The 22,667-nt window shown below is 36.2% G+C and overlaps 1 protein-coding gene and 1 long non-coding RNA gene across 3 annotated transcripts in view; one reads left to right on the top strand and one right to left on the bottom strand.

Moving 5' to 3' along the window:
* LOC143904944 (uncharacterized) overlaps positions 1-22,667 on the top strand; it is a 236,569-nt gene that overhangs the window by 125,909 nt on the left and 87,993 nt on the right. The window lies entirely within an intron of this gene.
* The window catches only part of LOC143904943 (uncharacterized), a 110,909-nt gene continuing 88,573 nt past the window's right edge, over positions 332-22,667 (bottom strand). For both annotated transcript variants that reach the window (XM_077419957.1, XM_077419956.1), the window contains exons 6-10: positions 8,174-8,331; positions 7,738-7,872; positions 6,726-6,916; positions 4,288-4,509; positions 332-2,889 (exon numbers count right to left, since the gene is read on the bottom strand). In XM_077419957.1, the coding sequence (XP_077276083.1) occupies positions 2,794-2,889; positions 4,288-4,509; positions 6,726-6,916; positions 7,738-7,872; positions 8,174-8,331 (802 nt within the window). In that variant the 3' untranslated portion in view covers positions 332-2,793. The remainder of the gene's footprint in view (positions 2,890-4,287; positions 4,510-6,725; positions 6,917-7,737; positions 7,873-8,173; positions 8,332-22,667) is intronic.

The raw sequence follows: 22,667 nt of genomic DNA, 5'->3' as shown, positions 1-22,667 counted from the left end.
GTAGTAATTAGGCGCCGCTTGAAGGGATGAACGTGCCAAGAACCGTGAAATTCCTTGCCCTTCGGCATGTCGTTAAAAACTAGTTCTAATGAGAGACTGTTCGCTAATTACTTATTACAAGCTAAATAAACATTTCTACTCTCGTCATACGTTTCTATTAATTAATATCTATAATAATTATTGAAATGCCGCGTTGCTAAAATACTAAATTAAAAAATAAACGTTCGCGTAATAAATAAAGATTATCACGGTCAAAATGTGTAATCAATTTGTTAAATCACGTAAATATTATGTAAAGGGAGTGGAGGAAGGACAAGATTGAAAAGACGACTTAAAAGACGTAATATATTTTATTTAGACATTAATGATCCATAAAACATTGTTTATATATGGGGCTATAAACAAATAACTCTCGTCGCTACTATCTAGTCGTGTAATAAATATCTTGTTTTACAGAGAAAAAAACGCAGGAAGAGAAGCGCGTCAGGCCTCGATAAAAGCTCGACCGATTTTTTTTTCCGGCTGTCGATATCTTTATTTTCTCGTGATTGCGTTTCATTTACGAATTGTGCAGGCTGTATCAAAAAATAATATTGTGACAGGTAACCCTCGAACGACACGATTAATTAGTTTCGGTTTCTTATTCGAGGGACTTAGGATTCATACAATTTTGAAGATTATGTTCCATGCTATTGAAAACCGTACACTTCAGAGCCATATAAAATTGGGCATTTGGTTCCAAAGAATTATTTAACAAACAAAAAAAACTTTTGAAAAATAAATAAAATTATCAATTTTTTACCGTGCTATTCCAGACTTCGTGCAATTCAAATACCTTGTTATTCGAGGGTCACCTATATCTAGATTATTGGATTTTGATATGCATAAATTACGGGAATTGTCAGTGGAAAGTCACAACAGTAAAACATTAAAGACAATAAATTGATTGAAAATGAAATATGTTACACTCTCCTGAAAAGAAGAGATAATTTACTTCACATTTGTATGCATATGTAATTGTTTTTTGATTCATACTCACGTTTATAAATCAAGAATTACATAAATATTAAATACAATTCGAAGTGAAAAGTTACATACAATAAAAAGTGCCAAAAAATTAGTAAATATATAGACTTCTAAATATATAATGATAAATTTATGTAAATCTGTGATTTTATGGCTTCTTAAACACTGCTACATTAAAATAATTATTTAAATTGTTTAAAATTATTTGTATATATATACAATTGTATATATAGATAGATTTATACGGATGTATGTATTTATAAGTAAAGTCAATAAACATATAATATAGAATTGTAATAACATAGAACTTGTATAACAGCCGCCAACAGAGCCTCCTCTCTTCTCTCGCTTTCTCTATGCTACGTTTCCTTCTTAAAATAGATAACAATTATTTAAATCGTGTGTAGTATGATTGATTAAGAATCTCCAAATGAAAGTAAATCGGAGCGGAGCAGGTAACAGCAGAGAAATGGACCTGCCGTTTTAATAATGATCGAAGTTTAAATTCGTATTATAATTCAGTTATTAATTTGCCATCGACATCACATTGTTTATCGGGAGATATGTTCTTTCATAAATAATTAAATCTTGACAATCTATATTTTTAATCTACACGCATGTGCGATCGCTATGGAAAGGAAGGTATAAGACGTTTCTTTATTTTCTTAACAAACAACTTTGCCAATATTCAAGGATTATTTATATCCGATATTAATAATGTTATAATATTTGTTGAAGAAATTAATTCTTTCTCTCGCTGGAAATAACTAATAAATAAATAATTTTTAGGATTTCTAGAGATATTAAATCCATTAATGATTCGTTTTGGCTAATATGTTGTCCACAAATATATTCTTATCTTCAATATTTTTGCCACCAAAAGATGACAAAAGCACTTGATTTTATATAGTTGAATAATAATAAACTTATATTGTGTATACAATGTTCTAAATATAAAATTATCTGTGATTTACAATTGCGTTATGTGGATATGAAATCTCGTGGTTGATAAGTTTCAGACATTTAGTAGCGTTATTCAATAGTAACAATAAAACGATAATTAATAATACAAAATTTATAAATCTGAAAATTTAAAACTTTAATAACTTAATGCCTTCAGGATGAATTATAATGTTTTAAAGCTCTTATGTAGATAGAAGCTGTGAATATTAAAAATATTAAATTTTTAATATAAAACGTTTTTGATGATATAAAAAACTAAAAATTTTAAAATTTATAAGTCACAAAATTTAGAATGATATAAGAAATTCAAATATCAGATCTAAAAATATTCTGGTATTTAAAAAAAATTCTATGCAATTTTAATAAATAAAATCTACAGTTTAATGAGTGGAACGTGCACGCAAAAATTGAGAAATTCGCAATTTAATTCATATTTTTCCAAAAAATAATATCCAATGCAAATAATTAAACTCAAAAATCCGATTCCCTATAATATTTTGCTTCCATTTGGATTAGCTTTCAATTAAAGTTTGAAGTGGAATTGCAAGTGCGTAAAAAGTCCAGAATGATACTGATATTTTTTTTTCTTCTTTTGGGAAGATGACCGATATCCGATCAGCCGGCATAGACCACGGGATCTAACGATCCTGAATATAATTTGTTAGGCAATTAAGCTATATACAAACGGGTGCGTTATCCTTAAAGGAGATCGATATGTCTCGTTGGTTGGCCGGGGAAGACCGTTCCGATGAATATTCTCTTTTTATTTTTCCTTTTAATATTTTTTTTCTCTTTTTCTCTCATTTATTCCTTCGCCGATAATGAACCGTTGGTCAAGGCCATCACCGTTCCAGAAGTTGTCCTCGAGTTCGTGTCAGAATTCAGCTCCAAGGACGAGTCCTGTAACAACAGAATTATGCAAAAATAATTTCAATAATGGCCTAGAGAATACTGATTTTGAAAACTGTGATTGAGTTTACATATTGCAAAAATTCAAGATTTCGACGACTGTAATTTATCCGTGGTCGTTAGCGGCAATCAGAACGGTACGATTTATCGCGCATGGAAAAAAAAAAGATACCGCGACGCCGGCATCACTGTCGCCTGGCATTGTCGTAGTCGTCGTTGGCGCCGACAACGTCGATTTATGACGCTCCTGTTAATATGCACCCAAGAAGAACGATTCTCTATCGTGGATGACTGCTTTTAACTGCTGCGTGGCGAGAGCGACGTCAGTCATTAGTGCCACTATGCTGGTTCTCTTACGATCTTTACGCTCTTTACGGTCCTTACGACACGTAGTGTAAGTCGGTGTTTCTGTCATCGTGTCGCTCCCGACTGTGCGTCATGACAGAGAATCGTACGCGTCTATCTTTTATCTCCTATTCCTTACTTCACAGATTTCTTACTTTTATTCATATTGTAATAGAATAAAAAAAAAGACCGAAAAGAAAGAAATAATACTAGGCAGTACGATGCGATTTCGAAAACATATTAATTAGAAAATGTTCTTTCTAATTAATATACTTTTAAAATGTTTGTTTGCATAACATATTTATTTATATAAATCTCTTTCGGCCATGTGTGGAACATTCAAAAGCTATTTTTTTCATCGCTTCAGCCATTATCAATAATTTATCTATATATATAAAATAGAATGTCTGTATGTATGTATGTATGTATTATATGTATGTTCTTTATACACTCTTAAACTATTTGACCAAATTTTTACCAAAAGTATATAAAATAGGGGTAGAATTTTCCACAGGCAAGTGTTATAGAGTGTATAGTTTTTCGTTACCGATCTTTTTGGGAACCGGAATCCGAAATTCTTCCAATTTTTTGAAAAATAATTGACCGAATTTTAAAGAATTGTATATAAAACAGGGGTAAAATTTTCTGGGAGTGCCATAAAGTGTATAATTTTTCATTACCGATCTTTTGGGAAACCGGTATCAGAAATTTTTCAAATTTTTAGGGAAATAATTGACCGAATCTTAAAGAATTGTATATAAAACAGGAGTAGAATTTCTCGGGGAATGCCATAAAGTGTATAATTTTTCTGGAAATAATTGACCAAGTAGAAAAAGATTGGTTACGACATGTTTAATCCATGAACACTCCTTATATTTGTTCACAATAAGGATATTGAAACACAAATGAAGTTGTTTTAAGATAAACGACTCCCGGGCGAAGCTCGGGTAACCAGCTAGTGTTTTCATATTTATACATATATCATTCATGTACTTAATGCTTGTTTTTCATCAGATGCAAAATAGAAGAGAACTGAAGACTTACAATGCTGAGAGTATGCATGATGCACGCCTGCGTGGTGTTCTCGACGTGGATCAATTCGTCGCAATCTTCGTGATCCAACCCGTTAACGTCAGATCGAATCTTGATCGGCGACAGAGCCGCTTCGTTGTCCGTTGACTTGCCACTGTCGGGGGACGGTATTAACTCGTGTCCATCAAGTTCCTCCTCCTCCACGCGCTCTTCGCAATCCGTAGCCTTGATTTCCTGTCATAGATTCCATAGATCAATACCGTTACGCGAGATTATCGCGGACAGGGGAATTGATTAACGAGGTACTCGCGTCGGAATCATTTATCCTTGCAAGAAGCTGTCTATTGGTCACGAGTCATGACAGAAAATTGCAGCAACGTTATCATATTGCATTGCGGGTGTTCATTTATTAATAAGCGACATGTTGCGACTAACATTAGCGACTAATGTGCCTTCTGAAAAATTTCACATCCCATTTCTTCCTCAATTCTAAAATTTAGCACCTTATACATACTTTAAATAGCAGCATTTATTAAAAAGACTTGATGCAATTGACAGAAGTATACATTTGGATCAGACATTGATTAATCATCAAATGCCACTACAATTTCGTACTTTCTCTGTCTTCTTTTCCAAACGGGCCAACTTTTTACCTTGACGTAACACATTTTTCAATAACAATGTGCTACCGTTAATACGTGAAAAGAAAAGAAAAACATCGTTAAATGAAAAATCTTTTATTCTGTTATTCCGTACAAAAAATGTATTTAGAGTAGATATTCCTGGGAACGAATATAGTTTCCCCGATATTTAACATCAAAAGTACAATTTTTGGTTTTGCTATCTGTCGATGGGAAAACTGTTAAGGGGAGAGATGGTGAGCGAGTGGCGGGAAAATGCCATCACCCGAGGGGGCGCGGAAAAATATTACTTCGTCATATGTTTCTCTGTCGATACGTCAACCCCAGAGTTAGCCTCGATGGAATCGACGTGTTTCGCGTCGGTCACTGGGGTTGCTTTTGCCGAGTGCAAGCGCGTACTCTCCCCTCGCCCCCCCCTCTTCCACCTTTACTCCAGTTCTATACAACTTCGTGAAAATCGTGCACGTCAAGCGTTGTCGAGAAGGCTGTCTGCATCGTCGTCCACGGATATATCTCGTGTCTTAGACGACGCGTATCGTCGCGATGCCTAGGCTCTTTGTTGCCGCCTCGGATCTCTTCGCGACAACGCTCCGATAAATGTGACGGAAGACTACGTCTCTCGTTTTGCCAGAAACGAAGAGAGAGAGAGAGAGAGAGAGAGAGAGAGAGAGAGAAAGGGAGACGGCGCGTTGAAATAAGCTGCGCGGCGAAACTGGTCTTTTTATATACGATTGAGTTTCGATACTGGTGACCTACTTATTGCATACAGATCGGCGTTATTTGAACAAATCAAATCATAATTAAGTAAATAAAGAATAATTCCGGGATACATTTTAGAAGGTGGACATCCTTTACTATATCTAAAGTAAAGAATCCCGAAAACGCTGAAGTCTATTTATACATTGAGTTTCGATACTGGTGACCTACTTATTGCATACAGATCGGCGTTATTTGAGCAAATCAAATTATAATTAAGGAAGTAGAGAATAATTCCGGGACACAGTTTAGAAGCTGGACATCCTTTACTATCTAAAGTAAAGAATCCCGGAAACGCTGAAGTCTATTTATTATATTTGAGAGTTCACGAGAAATAGATAAGCTTAAAAATATGTAGATATAAAATATCTCGTGAAAAAAAAACTTTCGAGCATGGCTCACCAATGCGGGTTGCATTATCGATAACATAAGATCTCCAATATTACAGAACGCAATTTAATCGTTGGCTGGTAATGAAACGCAAATTAATTAATGAAAGTGAGAGAATATTACTTATTTAAATGATCCGGCCATCGCCAGGCTGGATATATCTACGGGACGAGTCAAATATTTATGTTAATCTTATATTTTAATTACTCGAAAAATGCGTGCGCGACGATAAAACAATTCCGGATATTCGTTAATTAGTTGCTGACAAATATATTAAATGTGAGAAAAAAAGAAACTTGTAAGTCAATATGTGTATGTGTGTGTGTGTGTATCAACCGACTGAAACATATCACATACCATTATTAAATGTGTAATTGTTAAAGAACTCCACTATAATTACTAGGCAGAGTAATCTAATTACAAATAAAAAATAAAATGGACATTCAGCGATCAAAGTGTGAAATGTCTTTTACTTTGAATCACTTTGCCTCGAGGGTGGACTGCGAGCTCCCCTCTTAGCCGTTCGTTCCACCCTTCGCCCTTCTCGAGGCGGAAACTATTAATTCTTCAGTTCAGACTCTGCGCAATTTTGTAAAATATTGTTGCATGACGCCGGCGTAAATAATAAATCTCAGACAGGACGTAAGAGGAGTGAGAATTAACCTGGAAATCCTGCGGGGAAGGCGACGACTCTTTCGGCTGGTCAAGGCTGGGGCTCCGTGACGGGCTCGGCGCTCTTGTGCCCAGCTCGTAAATGTTGATCATGTGAGCTGCCTGGGCATGGACCATCAATTCCCAAGCACTTGGAAAGGATAACTTGCAGAGGACGCAGAGCAACGCCGCCGTCGAGTCTCCTGTTTGCGCGAGATTTTAATAAATAAACTAAAGAGACACACAGTGTTGTGATGTCACACAGTGAGCCACAGTGAGAACAAAATAAGACAAAATTTAGAAACTGATTTCTCGAAACAATAACATGTGCGACAGATAAATATTAGATTACTTAATGGATTTTTACGCAAATTTTGAAGCAAGAACATAATACATCTGTTAGTACATCTAAATTGTTTGCACGCATAGCAAAAATTATCTCTATATAAATTGAATTTGGGTCAAAACTCAAATCAATTTTTCATTAATTTTGTCTCATTTTGTCCTCTTTTGATTCAACAACATAATTCGAGCCGCCGTAAGGAAAATGGAACTTGTACAATATAACAAATTGATTTTTTTAAATAGAAATGCAATATCTGAAATTATTCGATTTACAATAACGCAATACGACACAACACGCTCATTTAATATACGTTAATTTTAACGGAACATGATGTATGTACAGGATTTTATGCGGTGCTGATCTTGTTTGTGTAATTTAATTCGCCGTGCAAAAAGACATAAATTTGTCATCAGTTAATACCACGTCAACCAATTAATACCAAATATAATGAATGTAAGTAATCTGTTTCAATTTAAACAGGACATAAGATTTTAATTGAACGGCACAACGACATTGCAAAAAAAAAAATGATCGAGCCATTAATTATGATCGACGAGAATAACCGCCGATTAAAATGATGGGCGATGGGCAATTATTAATTCTGGATCTTCCCGGTGGGATTTGGAGCGCGTTTACGTACCGGAAGGAGGCGCCTCGAAGTTTATTTCGAGTACATACTTGGGGCGGCTCCGTTGAAGGTGTGACATTTACATGTGAACCGCAGCTTGCAGTAGTTCCGCTTGTGCTCCAACAGCTCCCCGAGTTCCGTGAACATCTCCCTGCAGTTGCCGCAGATCAGTATATCTGGATTGCCTACGACATACCTTCAATTAAACCCAGCCTTCATTGCACGACAAGGCTTTGGGACCGTGTTTCGAGGAGGTAAACTTATAAACTTGGAGAATAAGCATAATAACAGTAACATAAACTAATCACAATTGAACTATGTACCTATGCATGATTTTTTTACGCGAAAAAAAAGATATATTGGGATAACTAAATTCACACCAATTCGCCTTACCAGATCCAAATATTTGATCTTAAAATAAAGAAGAGGAGGCAAAGTGCATCGCAGATAATGAAAACGTTGTACCGTCTCGAACGCGACACTTACTGTACACTTTAAGTTGATTCAAGTCGGGTATCGTGCCGGTGTTTGCCATCGATTGTTGTTTCTGTAGCTTCGGATGCTGCGCTCGTGTCGGTGGCATCAAGCGCGGCCGCTTCAACGGCGGTGCTAAGCGCGGCGGAAACGCGGTCGACGCGTAGTAACTGCAAGCAGAAGGATGTTTTGCAAAATACATTAGTGTATACATTACGTCAGATTTGCGTGTGTGCATCCACATACACACACATTCTCTCCCCCCTCCCCCCTCTCACTTTCTCTCTCTCTCAATCTCTCAATCTCGCTTTACGGCGCTAGATGCCTTTTACCCCATTGTTATTCGCTCTTTATACTTTGAAATCTAATATTATATGTCTATATTACTATCCTTCTCTTTGATGTTTCACAATTAAATAACAGTCCATGATACTCTACATTGACAACTTCGCAAATGAACAACTGTATAAGCCGCTCTGCAAACGAGAGCATTTCCTTGAATACATTTGGGTACACGGTGGAATAAATGCGCGGCATTAAATGCATTTTACAGAATCGCGAGATCCCGGCAACGAGAACTTCTTTAAAAGACTTCCCTTTGTCGCGGTGTTGCGTGTCATTTTTATTTTGCTATTTTATTTTTTTGTAGAAAAAACTGTAATTCCTCTCATAACACTTCGCTCTTCTCTTTCCCCTTCTCTCTACCTCTTAAACATTTTATTTGAACAAGCGCAGTGTGAACAAATTGTAGTCTCTTGTAAACAACCAAATAAAAATTAATGTTCAACTATTGTCTCCTTGAAATAATTATATTATTAATAAATTATGGTATATATATAGTTATACAAAAGTTTTCTACAATGTTTTAACTAATTGCCATTATCAAGCGAAGAATTTTGCCGGAATTGGAGGCGTCAGCTTTAAGAGAGGCTAAAGCGATTGTTGCTTTAAAACTTCGAAGGTGGGAGCACGCGGTAAAATAAATTAGATTTGAATAATTCAGGATGTATCCGATAATGCGATACCCGCGCGAATTAAGATCGAATTACCTCGAGATTTTTCCTTCAACGTACGGTGTGAGTTCGGCGAGTCAATACAAAATGCATATCTTACAATAACGGGAGAAGAATCGATATCTCGCTCATAATAAAAATGCAAAAACGCCACGTTAATTACACCGTGTAATTGAAATCGTTTTCGGAAAAGTTTCGCGAATCGTTCCCACGCGAACGATCTTTCGAACAGCGCGATGATAATTATTCTATTACGATAATAGCGAGCCGTGTACGCTCGTTTAGCCGCAATCGGCGAACGGTAACGAGGGGCATACGATATTCTTACTGCGACATGCAAAATGTGAATATCGAGGGTCATATCGCGGCGGATGAATTTCGCTCGAGCAAAGTTTCGCTTTACGGGAACACAATGCGGAATATACGCGTGCGATTTTACGATGTCAGAACTGCCGCTTGCCATAAATACCGGAGATGCAAGCTTGCAAATTGCCTCCGTTTGCGCTCCTTTTTACTACGGAGGCGCACGCGTACTTTTGATTGGATTCACAATATGCCCGAAATATATCGTTTTGAAAAATTCCCTCCCCCCCCAAAAAAAAGGAAAGCCGCCACGTCGTCTTTCTTCGAAATTGGACAAACCAGTTTTATGCAGAAATTTAGAGCGATTTAATTTCGTTATCCCCGATTACGCGATGATTAAAATGTACTGCATCAGTTTGTTCTCAGGTTATATTTTCCTTGTTGTCTTCTCTTTGCATTATACTTTATTTTCTGCTCGTTTTAAATCATCATCAATCACGCGCCTTGATGTAAGTATATTTAACCGCTAAATATAAAATTGTCGATATGAGACTCATCGCTCACTCGATCTCGCGCATACGCGTGTCGCACGATTACACAATGTGCTTGTGAGATATTTCTACCTTTAAATACTTGTATTAAAACACGATCCATAAAATACGATCTGTCCGTTTTATATTAAAAAATATCGAAACTGCTCTCGACGTAAGCGAAAAGTTAAATATAGAAGCATGAAGCTCACAGATCGTAAATAAATAAATGAGAAAAGAAAAGCGTACACACACGCACATTTCTTTGAAATATATTTTTATCGTCGAATTTCTTATTCGTTTATGTATTACAGGCGACTCGGCAGTGTCCCGACATTAAGTACATAATGAATAGGAATCGGAAGTTGCTTTCGCTGCGCGGTATTTGCTGAAATCAGATATACACGCCGCTATGTACGTATAAAGCAATTCAATCGTATCACAACAATGCGCAGAAAAGTAATCGATATATTTAGTTCTCCATTGTTATTGTTGTATCAGTTTCGTAGCCGATCTCAACGCCTCCCACGCAAACAACGGTAAAGTCTGAATCCTGACAATAAAAATATCATGTTACTGACATATGCCAATGCTCACGTCGTTGTTATCGGGCACTGCCGATTCCTATTCACTGGAAAATTTTAAAGTTTGATTTTCCGGTGAATATCAAACGAAATGAAAATCTGAAAAAATTGAAAATGTCATTGGAAATCTTTGACAGCGCACTTTTGTGACATACTACAATATTTTATTATTTCGGCTTTATGTCGTATTATTTTATACATTTTATTCTGAGCTTTACGTTTTTATAACTTTGATGATTCATATTTCGGGTTTTAACGAATTAGATTTTGTAATATACTTTACAGGATTTTTTCCATTCTTTCTTGATGGATACAACATCAAGAATCCGTGAGAAACTTACAACAGTGTTATTTAAGGATTAAACCGGTAAAGGGGGTATAGGAGTGCGCGCGAATTCGTGCCTCCTTGGCATTGTTAAAAGTTCTTTTAAAACGAGTTTTGCTCTTTTCTTCGCAGTCGCGAATAATAGCAGAGGATCGCGACAGGCGAAAAAGGATGATCGGGCAGGGATGGGAAAAAAACTTACGAGACATCATCTTCGACGTTGTTCGAGGTTCTTCGCGCCAGGGTGTTTCGACAGTTTTAACACTTCCCGAAGTACCATCCAATTATCAGCCAAGTCGGCTGTTCTCTTACCACTTACCAGTGGGTTACTCGACAATTTTTATAAGATAAGCTTCTCGCTTTTATCAATTATTTTCAAATCTTACGGGCATATTTAAATACACATTCGACGATCAGAAATTAGACATTTTAAAAAAGGATTTTACTGAAGCTTCTTTCGCTTGACGATACAATAATAACTTAACCTTATATAATTTCAATTAGCATCTCTTTTCGCGCGGAGAATTTCAGAAGCCTTAAATAATTTTCTCGCGGTCTTCCAAATCGGATAAATGTCCGAGTCGATTGACAATAAATCTGGGTAATTCTCGCGTACGTAATATAAGTTCAGTTGCATCAACGTTACGATATACCAGACATCTGTCTATTTTGAGTAAGTATAAGGCTTCTAATTGCCGTAATAGACGCAAGTAGGTTAGTATCGAAAACAAATTGTTCTTATTCTCGCGTGAGTAATTTCTACCATCTCGAATCGTAAAGCAGATCCCGTGAATTCAAATCTCGCAAAAACCTCGGAAACGGTATACGCGGAACATCCAATCTCGCTGTATATAATATTCCATGTTATTTTAGATTCCATACTGTTTAATCGAGCGGCGCTCAATCTCGGTCCGGGGGACGACGCGACGTACCCGCCGAAAAACGACGCCGACGCCCGGCCGTCCACGTCGTCGCGTCTCCGCACTTTATACGGCGGCGGCTCTCGGATATGCATGTATTCAGATTAGACAACGCGGAGGGAGAATTTGTCGGATAAATTCAGCCGGGGGTAGTTGGCCGGGGCCGGACTCTCTCTCTCTCTCTCTCTCTCTCTCTCTCTCGCGCGCGCGCTCTCTCTAACACACTGGATTTCATTAAAATTCATTCGGCGCGGCAAGCTGTCACACGCGCCACGGATGTACAGACGGACGAGCGAGCTAATAGGCTTATCGTGTTACAAAAGGCGCCGAGCCCCTTCTCCCACTCTCGAGCGGATTGTGCGCCGTGGCCATATAAATTAAATATAAATAATGTACACACCATATGTAAATCGAATTAGATGACGCGTGTCCGTTCGCGGTCACAAACGCCCTACACGTGTACATCCGCCGGAAACGTAAACGATCCTTAAAACCGAGTATTACCGTCGCGCGGAGTCTAAGGAAATTAGCATAACTTGAGCGAGAGTCGATGGAGCGAAGCGTTATAGGATTGCTGATAAATCGAGGATCCGAAAGATCGTCGATGCAATAAAGCAGCAGCATCGCCGCTGCGCATTGTTTCTGTTTCCTCATCTGCCCCCCCGATCTAACGTCGATGAATCATGCATTTTTTTATCGGAATGCGTCAAGACATCGTCACAATGTACGCTCGCGGCGCGGACAAAACCAGCCGGCCATATTTTACTATCGCGCAAGTATCACGATTTCCGCTCATCCCCGCTCGAAGCCATAAATAATATTTCTGTCGGTGGCCAGGTCGGCGTTTTCCCGCAATTATTGCGTCTCTCATAACCGACGTCATAATTCTATACCATAACGAGGCCATTCGTAACTCTCCAATCCCACCTCCCCTCCTGGCTCTTCCCTCCCCGCCCGCTATCCACTCTTCCACTTCATTCTGACATTTTTTTTATCCGCGTGCGACTTTTTTTACGGGTGACGGGCAACTAATGGCAGCGTTGCAACCGAGGTTGCAACAAATACGCGGCGAAGCGATAAATAAATGTAATAGCGGCGGAATGATAACGACAATAATGACAAACGCATTGTAGAATCGTCAAGAATCGTCTCGTTTGTTATATTTGTAAAAGGTTGCATTTTGCAAGTGACATTTCGCGATTATATTTGAACGAAAATCCGAGCAAAACGAAGAATTCCGGCAGGACGGACAACGGAGTGACGTTCGAAGACGAGCCTAAAGAAGGTCGGGCCAATAAATCGGCGGATTTTCATCACGGGGGCTAACCCTCGGACGAACGGCGGCCAACGAGCGCTGTGATTGACACCTCTGACAATTATTTGTTTCCCACAAATCACGCGGTGGCGGCGCGACGCCGTTCTTCCACCTTTTCTTCCTCGCCGTCGTCCGCGCTTCTCTTTTTCTCTTTTCAAATTTCCTCGTGAGATTCGTATATATCTTACGGATTCCCCACTCGTCACGTCTCCGTTTCCGTTTTTGTAAGCTACATCTTCTCTATTAGTGGAAATATCTATAATGTTTGAATTAATAATTGCATTGCAAATGCAAACTTAGTCAATTGACAACTTGCGAACTGTGCTAATTTAGCTAATTATAAATTTGTACATTCTGAACATTATCGTGTAATATTTTATAGCAACTTCCCGTCACTTGTAAGCTCTCTAATTCGAGATAAAAACTGTTTCATTTATTAGTAAACGTCAGAAGCGAACTAAATATAAAACGTTCTAAAAGTAAATGTAGCAACAATTCGATTAACATCAAATTTTCATGTCTTTTCCTGTATCTTGAAAATTTTATAATCCAGAACGCGAATTGAAGTTATCTCATTAATTATTATAAAATAACGTTATTTATACGTTTCAATATAATTATATTCTTTCAACTTTGATTCCTCTTTATTTCTCCCTTGCATTTTCCTCCGGTCGATTCACTTACGATTATACCACTTGGCACTTGACAAATAACTGAATACTTTCTAATATCTCATGCGAACATCATGTCTAAATGTCCTCGATTTTTGTAAATAATATTTAAATGTTTAAACTGTAAAAGAGACTTAAAGCAAGTAAATTAAGTTACCTATACTCTCATGATGGTGAAATTTGCGACAAATGATATATGTGAATAATAAAGATGTAAAAGTTATTAACTCTCTATAATAGCAAGGCGGTTTTTCAGAACATATTTATGTATATTTATTTAATTAATGTACAAAATGGGTGAAAGAAGTAAATAATAACATAAAACTTTTTCCTCTGTTTTTTTTTTATATGAAAATGAATATATAATAAAGTTTATTAACTGACTTTAAATAATTGCAGTAAAACAAAAAAATGTAAAATAGACGATGCCGTGCGGTCGCACCCGACTCCAACCATTAGAGGGTTAATACAAAGTAGTAGAGATGAAGGGATATGATTTAAGGGAAACGTGTATACGCGCGCGTGTAATTCCGATACATATATATCTGTACGCATAGAAGCAATGTTGTCACGATCGATTTTGCATTACATCCTCTTCTTCCGCCCACCGCATTTCATCGTGCGAATATTAATGCCGCAATTAATTTCGCTTAAATCGCGATGGAATATTTCGGATTTTTCATGAAAGCCAAATTATGCGCATTGACCAACAATGGCGCACCAGCGCACTGACCCCTCTCCTCCTTCCCTATCCCACCCCTATCCCTCCCCTTCCCTCTTTCCTCTCTTTTTGCCCGGGTGCCATTAATTCGGTACGATGTTTCGATTAAATTGCAGTCTAAGCGCGAAGAAGTGAAAAGCGTTTTGTGCTGCGTTTGACGCGCCGCCAATTACGCGAGACGTCAAAATAATGAAGGTGGATCGCGTTTTCCACGATTGCCAGTTGCCAGTTATAGCTTTTCGCGGTCGTGTTTGTCACCCTTTTCCGCGCCGATATTAATAAATCATCATTGAAATTGTTGTTGCATTGTCGCGCGATGACCGAGGGCGAGAGCGGATTTTGACGTTGAAATTTTCACTAAATTACCGATTGTGTGCGCGTGATGCGTACGACGCAATCACATAATAGAATTATCAAATGTCAAATCTGCAAGAAAATTAATTTAATTAATTATATTAATCAATGTGTGTAAGGTGAATTTAAAAATTTTTCAAAATCTCAATATTGGTAAACCTTTTTGTTCCAAAGACAAATTAATGTATCTCCATAGAATCCAATTTGTACCCATTGCAAAAGATTACAATTGCCCTTTACCTTAGTATACGAAAAACGTTTTAACCGATATAAGGTTTATATTTAACAAAATAAATATAAAGAGATTATTTCCAAATATATATTTTTTATTCGATTATTATTTGTTTTCATATATCTACATTTGAAATGTATATTATAAAATGTACAAAATGTTCAACAGTCTCTTTCTCAATTAACGTGCAGAAGTAAATAACATAAAAATAACTGCACATGTTTTTCATACAACACCGTAAAGTTTTCCAAACTTTAATCGGTTAAGGGATGTTTCCAAACATAACGAACGCTATATTTGTGCGATTGATTGCATGAAACCGGACAAAAGGATGAGGGAAAAGTTTTGGAAGCGTGAGGCGGCCGTTTACTTTCACGAGGAAAACTTTCAACGTTTAAATTCAGCTGCGGTTTCTAGAAACGATTAAAGACATCGATCGTAAATTATCTTGGTGGTCATTAACGCTCGAAGTGTCATTTCACGGGTGATAAAGCGTTAAATTTAGAATAATTAAAAGTTCGTAATAACGACGATAACGTCGTAATAATACGCAGGATAGCTCGATATAAAAAAATTAAGTTCTTTCAAGAAATGTTTCAAATTGGGACACACTTTTCCAAGACATACGTCAGTCAGAAAGTACTTATACGGGCGCAAAAAATTCACAATCGTCTTTCTCTTAATTCTGACATGTCTTTTCAAGTAATAGTATATATGTTATAAAAAATACATAGTTGTAAATATCTATCTTTAAAAATGTTTACGTTGAGGCTGTTTTGCGTACTAATTGCAAAAATTTGTTATTACTACTTAATAACATATATTAAAAATTACACGGTGACCTCGCGGCGTGAATAAAGATCAAAGCGCATATGAAATTCATTGCGTATCTATAGCTGCAGATATATATTTGCATAAATCGGGATGGGGGTTTGCGAAAACAAGTTAAATATAGAAGCACATCGCTAGTTTTCAGCTTTTGCAGAGTCGAATGTCGAATACATTTTAATTTTTCAAAGGGACGATGCCGTGTAACTTCACCGTTGTAACTTGATTGGTCGCAGCGTCGATTTCATAGTTGATAATTGACTCGCTCGCGAAAAAGCACGAGTGACCAAGCTGGTATTTATTTGGATTCAGCGTTTTTAAATGTTTTCGATACCGACAAATGAATCGGATAACAATGTTAAACAAGTATATTAGAAGGAATAAATATAAAATTCGTAAAAAAATAACACAAAAATAAACTAGTATTTTCATTATTATTATTATTATTATTATTATTATTATTAAAGATATTTACTTAAAGAGTATAAGTATATTTAAGTATTTTTAAAGTGGTATTTTTCTTCATATTAAACATTATCTTCAACCTTTCGTATATCACTTTAATCGTGAAATTTTTTGCGCTAATCCTTATTGTAAAATCGCCCATAAAAACCATGATTATAACGAGTCTGTAATTATTTTATAATGACGATACTCTCATTTCTCTATGGCGTAGAATTAATTTCACGTGGCACTAACCCTTAATTTGACGCGGATAGGACGTGCATTAAGCGATGCACAATCCATGGCACTTAATGCACATTGATGGGGATCGAGCGTTTAGGCCGACGCGACGCCGACGCCGACATTCCGACATCGAGGGTCAAGGGACGTATCGATGGTACGCGATTAGACCCTCGAAGTCGCGAAGGTGTCTTGAGAGACGTTCGTCCCTAATTAATCTCCCTCATTTGATATACAACATCGGGCATCCCGATCGGGCATCAAAAGCTAAATTAAATGTGACATAACATGGTTTATCGCGATAAATGGATAAACAGAAAAAAAATGACTGACACAACAAATAAATAGTTCGCCGTAAACAAGGGATCCTTCATAAATAAGTGCTTCCACGATAAGTTTAAAAGAAAAGCAAAAGTTAGATATTATCACAAGCGTCGCATTTGTCAGAATATTGAATAATACATCAAGTTTCTCGTTGCCTTGTTTACGCATTTTGTGCACTACTGTTCGCTATTCTACTGTTCGCATCCATGTAATAAGGCACAATACGTCGTTGTAAAAGGGCTACTCTTAAAAAGGGCACATAAAATCGAATCGAATTGCAGACCTGTCCCTTTTCCACGATGCATTGGTGCTCTCTTTGCACTCTACGATATACTTTGTATCGTAAGAAACTATCAACGGGAAAATCGCGAATTTTAACATCTCGAATGATGAGAATAACATATGGATATATACTTTTACTAGTTATTCATTTTTAAGGAACGAAGAAGTGACTGTTTCAACTTATTTTAAATTTTCTCTACATATTTTATTTCTCTATCTTTAACCATTTTTTGAATTCTTAACTTTTTATTTTTCCTATTCTTAAACTTTTTTCCATATACCCAATCTTCTCTATTTTTCACTTTCTTGTTTATCTTGGTTCTCAGTTTGCTTCCTTTATCTTTTAACTTCTCTGTTTTTTCATTTTTTTGTCGCAATAATTTCTGTCGCACAATAAAATATCAAATGTGCAAGTAAATCGATCTCATCAATGACGTTTCGATAATAGCAAGTTCTATTTTGAGCTTGGAACATGTGTGCATGTGTGTGAGTGTGCGCGCGCGTGTCTCTTTGTATTCCATTCACAATAGACGCTTTAAATTGTAACGATTTATATAGTCTAACTGTATAAACTAAGAAATAAAATCAATTGAAAAGTGAAAAATCAATAAACTGAATTGTAAAAATTATAATACCAAAATCAAAGGAAAAATATTGTATAATATCTATTATAAGTAAATATTGTTTAATTTAGTGTGGAAAACTTTGAGTAATTAAAAATATAATATACCTATATATAATATATAATACATATATGTATTATAAATGTAATAAAAATGTGTGAGAGAGTAATATAATCTTTTTTATATATGCATATTATAAAAGATATCTATTAAAACTTGAATTATGAAAACAATGGCATATAACGCGCGCGTTGTTGTGTTGTGCATAAATAAATTCGATGTCAATCTTAAAACTATAACATTGTTATCATAAAGAATGATTCAACAAACTCTATATATATAATCTAAAAAAAAAAAGCTATGAATAATTTATATTTATAATAATTCAATGCATATATTCCACGCTAAGAACTTGTGTCACGAGAAAAAATAATGTTTTTAATTAATACTTTCACAGAAATAACATACACTCGTTATTTCGCAATGAAAGAATTTCTTCCTTCAAAGGAATATCGGAAGCTAATCCCCAAGCTTCCTAATGATTTGACTTTAAAGACAAACTTTTGTAATTTACAGTGCAATTAAAAACCGCTCAATATTTATGAATATATTACGAAGTATGCATATTATTTATATGTATAGGTGTCCTTTGATATCCATATAATAGCCATATTCAACAGTTTTCATTTAAGTTACAAAAGTTTAATGTGTGAAGCTATAAGCGATTTTATTCATTCTAAATTCTAATACATTTGTGTACACGTACACAATATACACGTATAAATGTATATTTTCATATTAAAGTTACACGCAATATGTGTAATGTGATACATCGCAAAAACGAGATTGCTGGAAATTTAGCGACAGAACAATTGTATATGCACTTCTCGCTTATCATCAGTTCAACAAGACCGTTGTAAGACATAAATAACCCCCCCCCCCGTCTGCATCTTATCGCCGAAATCGATCACGGGTTGTACGTGCAATTATTGCTCGGCGCAAAACCGCGTTAGGTATAACGGCGTTCTTGTTCTTCGCGCGATCCGCATCTACCGGGTGGCAACTAAATCCCGGCAAACCCGGCTAAGCCTTTCTCGCTGGTTCCCGCGTAATTAGAAGGGACAAACTCGGAGGTACGCGAGTCTTCCGCTAATTTGCATTGGTTTAACAGCCAGTTTCAGACTACTTGGCGTCGCGTTACATGGCTATCCTCTAATTTGGAAGAACGACAAACGAGACTCGCAACCCTTTAACCCCGCCCTCTTTTTTCCACAGATTAATCATCTCGCGAAATGCGATTTTAATCGTTTTCACTTCTCGTAATCTTGCCATATATCATCTATTTTATTATATTTTTTATTATTATTACATATATATTATATTTTAATAAAAAGATTTTATTATGCAAAAAGAATAGCTGTAGAAATATAAAATATAATTGTATCCAATGCGACTTGTTTGACATTTAAACCTCTAACATTTATGTACCTCTCGTTTCCTGCGCGCGTGAAAATGAAGATAGTTATTTCACGAATAATGGAAGCAGAAGGACAGCAATGTAGACATGTAAAATATAAACTTTAAGTAAGTTAAATAATTTTATATAGTGATGGACTTATGTTTTAGTTATACTGAAAACATGTATTTGATCGACATGTATGTGATCAACGTGTAACACTATAAATATTGTCACGATATATTGTCTATTGTTGTTTGTTAATAGGCAATTATAATGGTATCCCGTGCTGCTATCGTTTGATTACATACGACTAATAACGCTCGTATTTGTTAATAGTAGCGATATTATGTATATCTCGATACTAACTGTTCGTGTATCGTTATCATTGATGGCGCTACTTGATATGACATTATAATTCGCATAATATCATATCACAAATATGTCCCTATATCTTCAAGCACGTTACGTGAGTTATTAATTACCGTAAAACATTTCTCATTTATGTGCATTATTATTATAAATTGTATGTTATGAGAAACGAAATCTTATACTGACCTGTTAGCGAACAAATTAGTATACACAGAGCTCATCGTGCTAATTATTAAATTTTTCAATTGCTATAATTATTATTCTATCTAGAAATTGTAATTCTGTCTAATGTTTCAATTGTACATATACATATAGTATAGTATTAATCAAGCTACTGCCAATAATCGAGGAGATGTATAAGTTTCGGTACTTCTCGTTCACCATTGCCATCTCCAGATTTAGGACTGAAATTTCCCCCTTCTTCCTTATTGAACGCCTTGCCTACCATACAAACTTCATACTATGCTCCTGTAAACTTTATGTTGCAATAACGGAACGCCATTGGTAAAGTCAAAAATAAAATTGACAATTTATGGCGGTTATACGATAAAACGAGCGTACATACGAGATGAGTCGTGTTTCTTCGGAAAAATGCCGATTTTAACAAGTATATTTAGATAATTTTCTGGGTGCGACAAAAAATAATAAGCTAATAAAAGATCAGAATTCAAAATACATTGAGAAGGAGTAAAATATATTTAACATAATTAATAGATATATATAGTCTTTTAAAGACAAAAGTCACGTAATAATAGATATTTTTTTAATAGAGATGTTGTGCATTCTTGCTTATTGCAGAGATATAGGAAAATAAATAAATGCCGATACATTCCACCGCAACGAAATTAACCTCATTTGTGCGCAATGAGTCGCACATTATTATTCTCAGTTGATAATCCATAATTATTCATTACGCTCATATAACCGTAAATAGTAATAATTATTAATTTAGCCCAGCGGCAGCTTTTTGTGCACATTCGACCGAATGACACTTTGCATTTGTTCAAATTACGAGCCAATCCACGGTGGCACGCCTTTGGTAATAATAATTACTTGTAATAAACGATGTATTAAATGCAAAAGCGGAAGACATACCGGTAAGATGTTAATAATTGTTTTTTAGTTATATTTTTCTGTATCTGATATCATCATAGATAACGTTTTTAAATAATTAATAAGAATTTATGATATAAATTAACAGATTAAATTAAACACAGTGAAAAATAAAATTTAGAGACAAAGAATTTTTTATTAAAAATATAATAATGTGTAATATAGGTATGTTAAGTACGTATATTTCGATAATTGGCTTTGTGTAAATTTAATTTAAAACATTTTATTTACACCACTATATTATTAATTAGAAATAAAATATTATTAACGTTAAAAAACTTTTAAACATTTTTAAAATTAAAAATATAATGTCTGTATACTTGTCGCTAATGCATTTGTCTTGTAAAGTTAAGCAACTGCGCAGAATGTGACACATGAAATAGAATGTGACATAAAATGCTACAAATCAAAAAATTTTTGAAAACATTATTTTTTACAAAAAGTAAGAGTTGTTATTTTAAGGAATGCATTTAATGGTTATAATATTTTTAGTAGCGTAAAAACGCCAAGGGCTCGCTCGATTTCCACGGAATTAAAAACCGCGGCGACAATAATTTGATCATAAAAAAAGTCGCAGCACGGGCGACAGCGAGTCGCGCGAATCTTGATTCTAATAATTCATTGTGTCTGATATGTCACTTGATGATGAATCTCGAGGGACAGCCGTCTCTAATTAACCCAATATCCGGGTATATGGACATTATAGCTGCGCTGTATCCACGTGTTAATCGAATTGTCCCATGCGTGCCATGCGGTGCGTCCTCGTGATAGATTTGAGATTTCGAATTATGAATTCTCTTCTCATCCGCGCGTCGATCCCTTTCTATTATTATAGTCCTGTGTTTCGTATCCTAGATATTCCCTCTTGAAAATTATAAAGGAATTAATTTCTCTCTCTTTCTCGCTCATTGACATATGGCGCAACTAAATGAGCAACAATAAACGAACGACTCTGGCAAAATGCGCCATCGAGATCCCACCGCGTCTCTCGATGCAAAGTAATGCACGCGCGCATCAACGACCGTTGCGTCTATCCCACTTGGTCTCCGTTGAGGGTTAAAAAAAAAAAAGACAAATGGAACTTAAAGAGGAAAGAGAGGAACGCAACCCCGCGAACGTCAACGCGCGGCATCGCGTTGCGTCTTCGCTTTCGTTTTAATTGTGACTATTCAGAGGCGTCTCCGTGACCGGCATGAAGAACGCGCGACGCGACGCAACGCGCCGAGCCGAGCGGAGCGGAGCGCGCTGGCCGTGTCGCATCGTGCCGGTGGACGCTGCAATAAAAGCCCGCACCGTTCCGCGTCTGAAGCGCGCGCGATTAAAAAGGACAAAATATGAATGCACCACGGGACGTATTCCGCTGAACACGGCGATCCTTTCTTCTTTTTTTTTCTTTTTTTTTTGCGACAGCTACCACCGTGCGACGGTCCGAGGTCCATATAGTGTCGCGTTTGTTCCTTTTCCCTTATTTTGTTCGAATGCGTTTACATACGCGCGATAGCGGGCTTTGGACATGCAACTCGCGTACTTACGTCCGTCTGGCGCTGCTTATTGTCGACTCACATTGAATTAGCCAAGCATAATGTGTTGAGGAGATCAGAGACAAAGAAGCGTAAACGCGTTTCGCCTATAATTGCTAAAAACCTCAAGCTTTTAATTGAAAATTGAGACAACAGTTGGGAAAAGGATCGCGGATGCAGAAAAAACGCCTAATTTTCGATAAAAGTTAAGGCAATTGTTAAGTACTGCTTCAAATCGCAATATATATATATCTTTTTAATATCAATCGTTGAGTGACATTGGATTAATGTGTGTGTGTAAATTAATACTATAATACCTGCATATTGGAGTAAAGT

Source organism: Temnothorax americanus, unplaced genomic scaffold (genome assembly GCF_048541705.1).
Source record: "Temnothorax americanus isolate GAGA-0224 unplaced genomic scaffold, ASM4854170v1 Scaffold6, whole genome shotgun sequence".
Classification (NCBI taxonomy): Eukaryota; Metazoa; Arthropoda; class Insecta; order Hymenoptera; family Formicidae; genus Temnothorax; species Temnothorax americanus.
The sequence above is the reverse complement of the archived record's forward strand: the minus strand, read 5'-3'. Positions and strand labels throughout refer to the sequence as shown.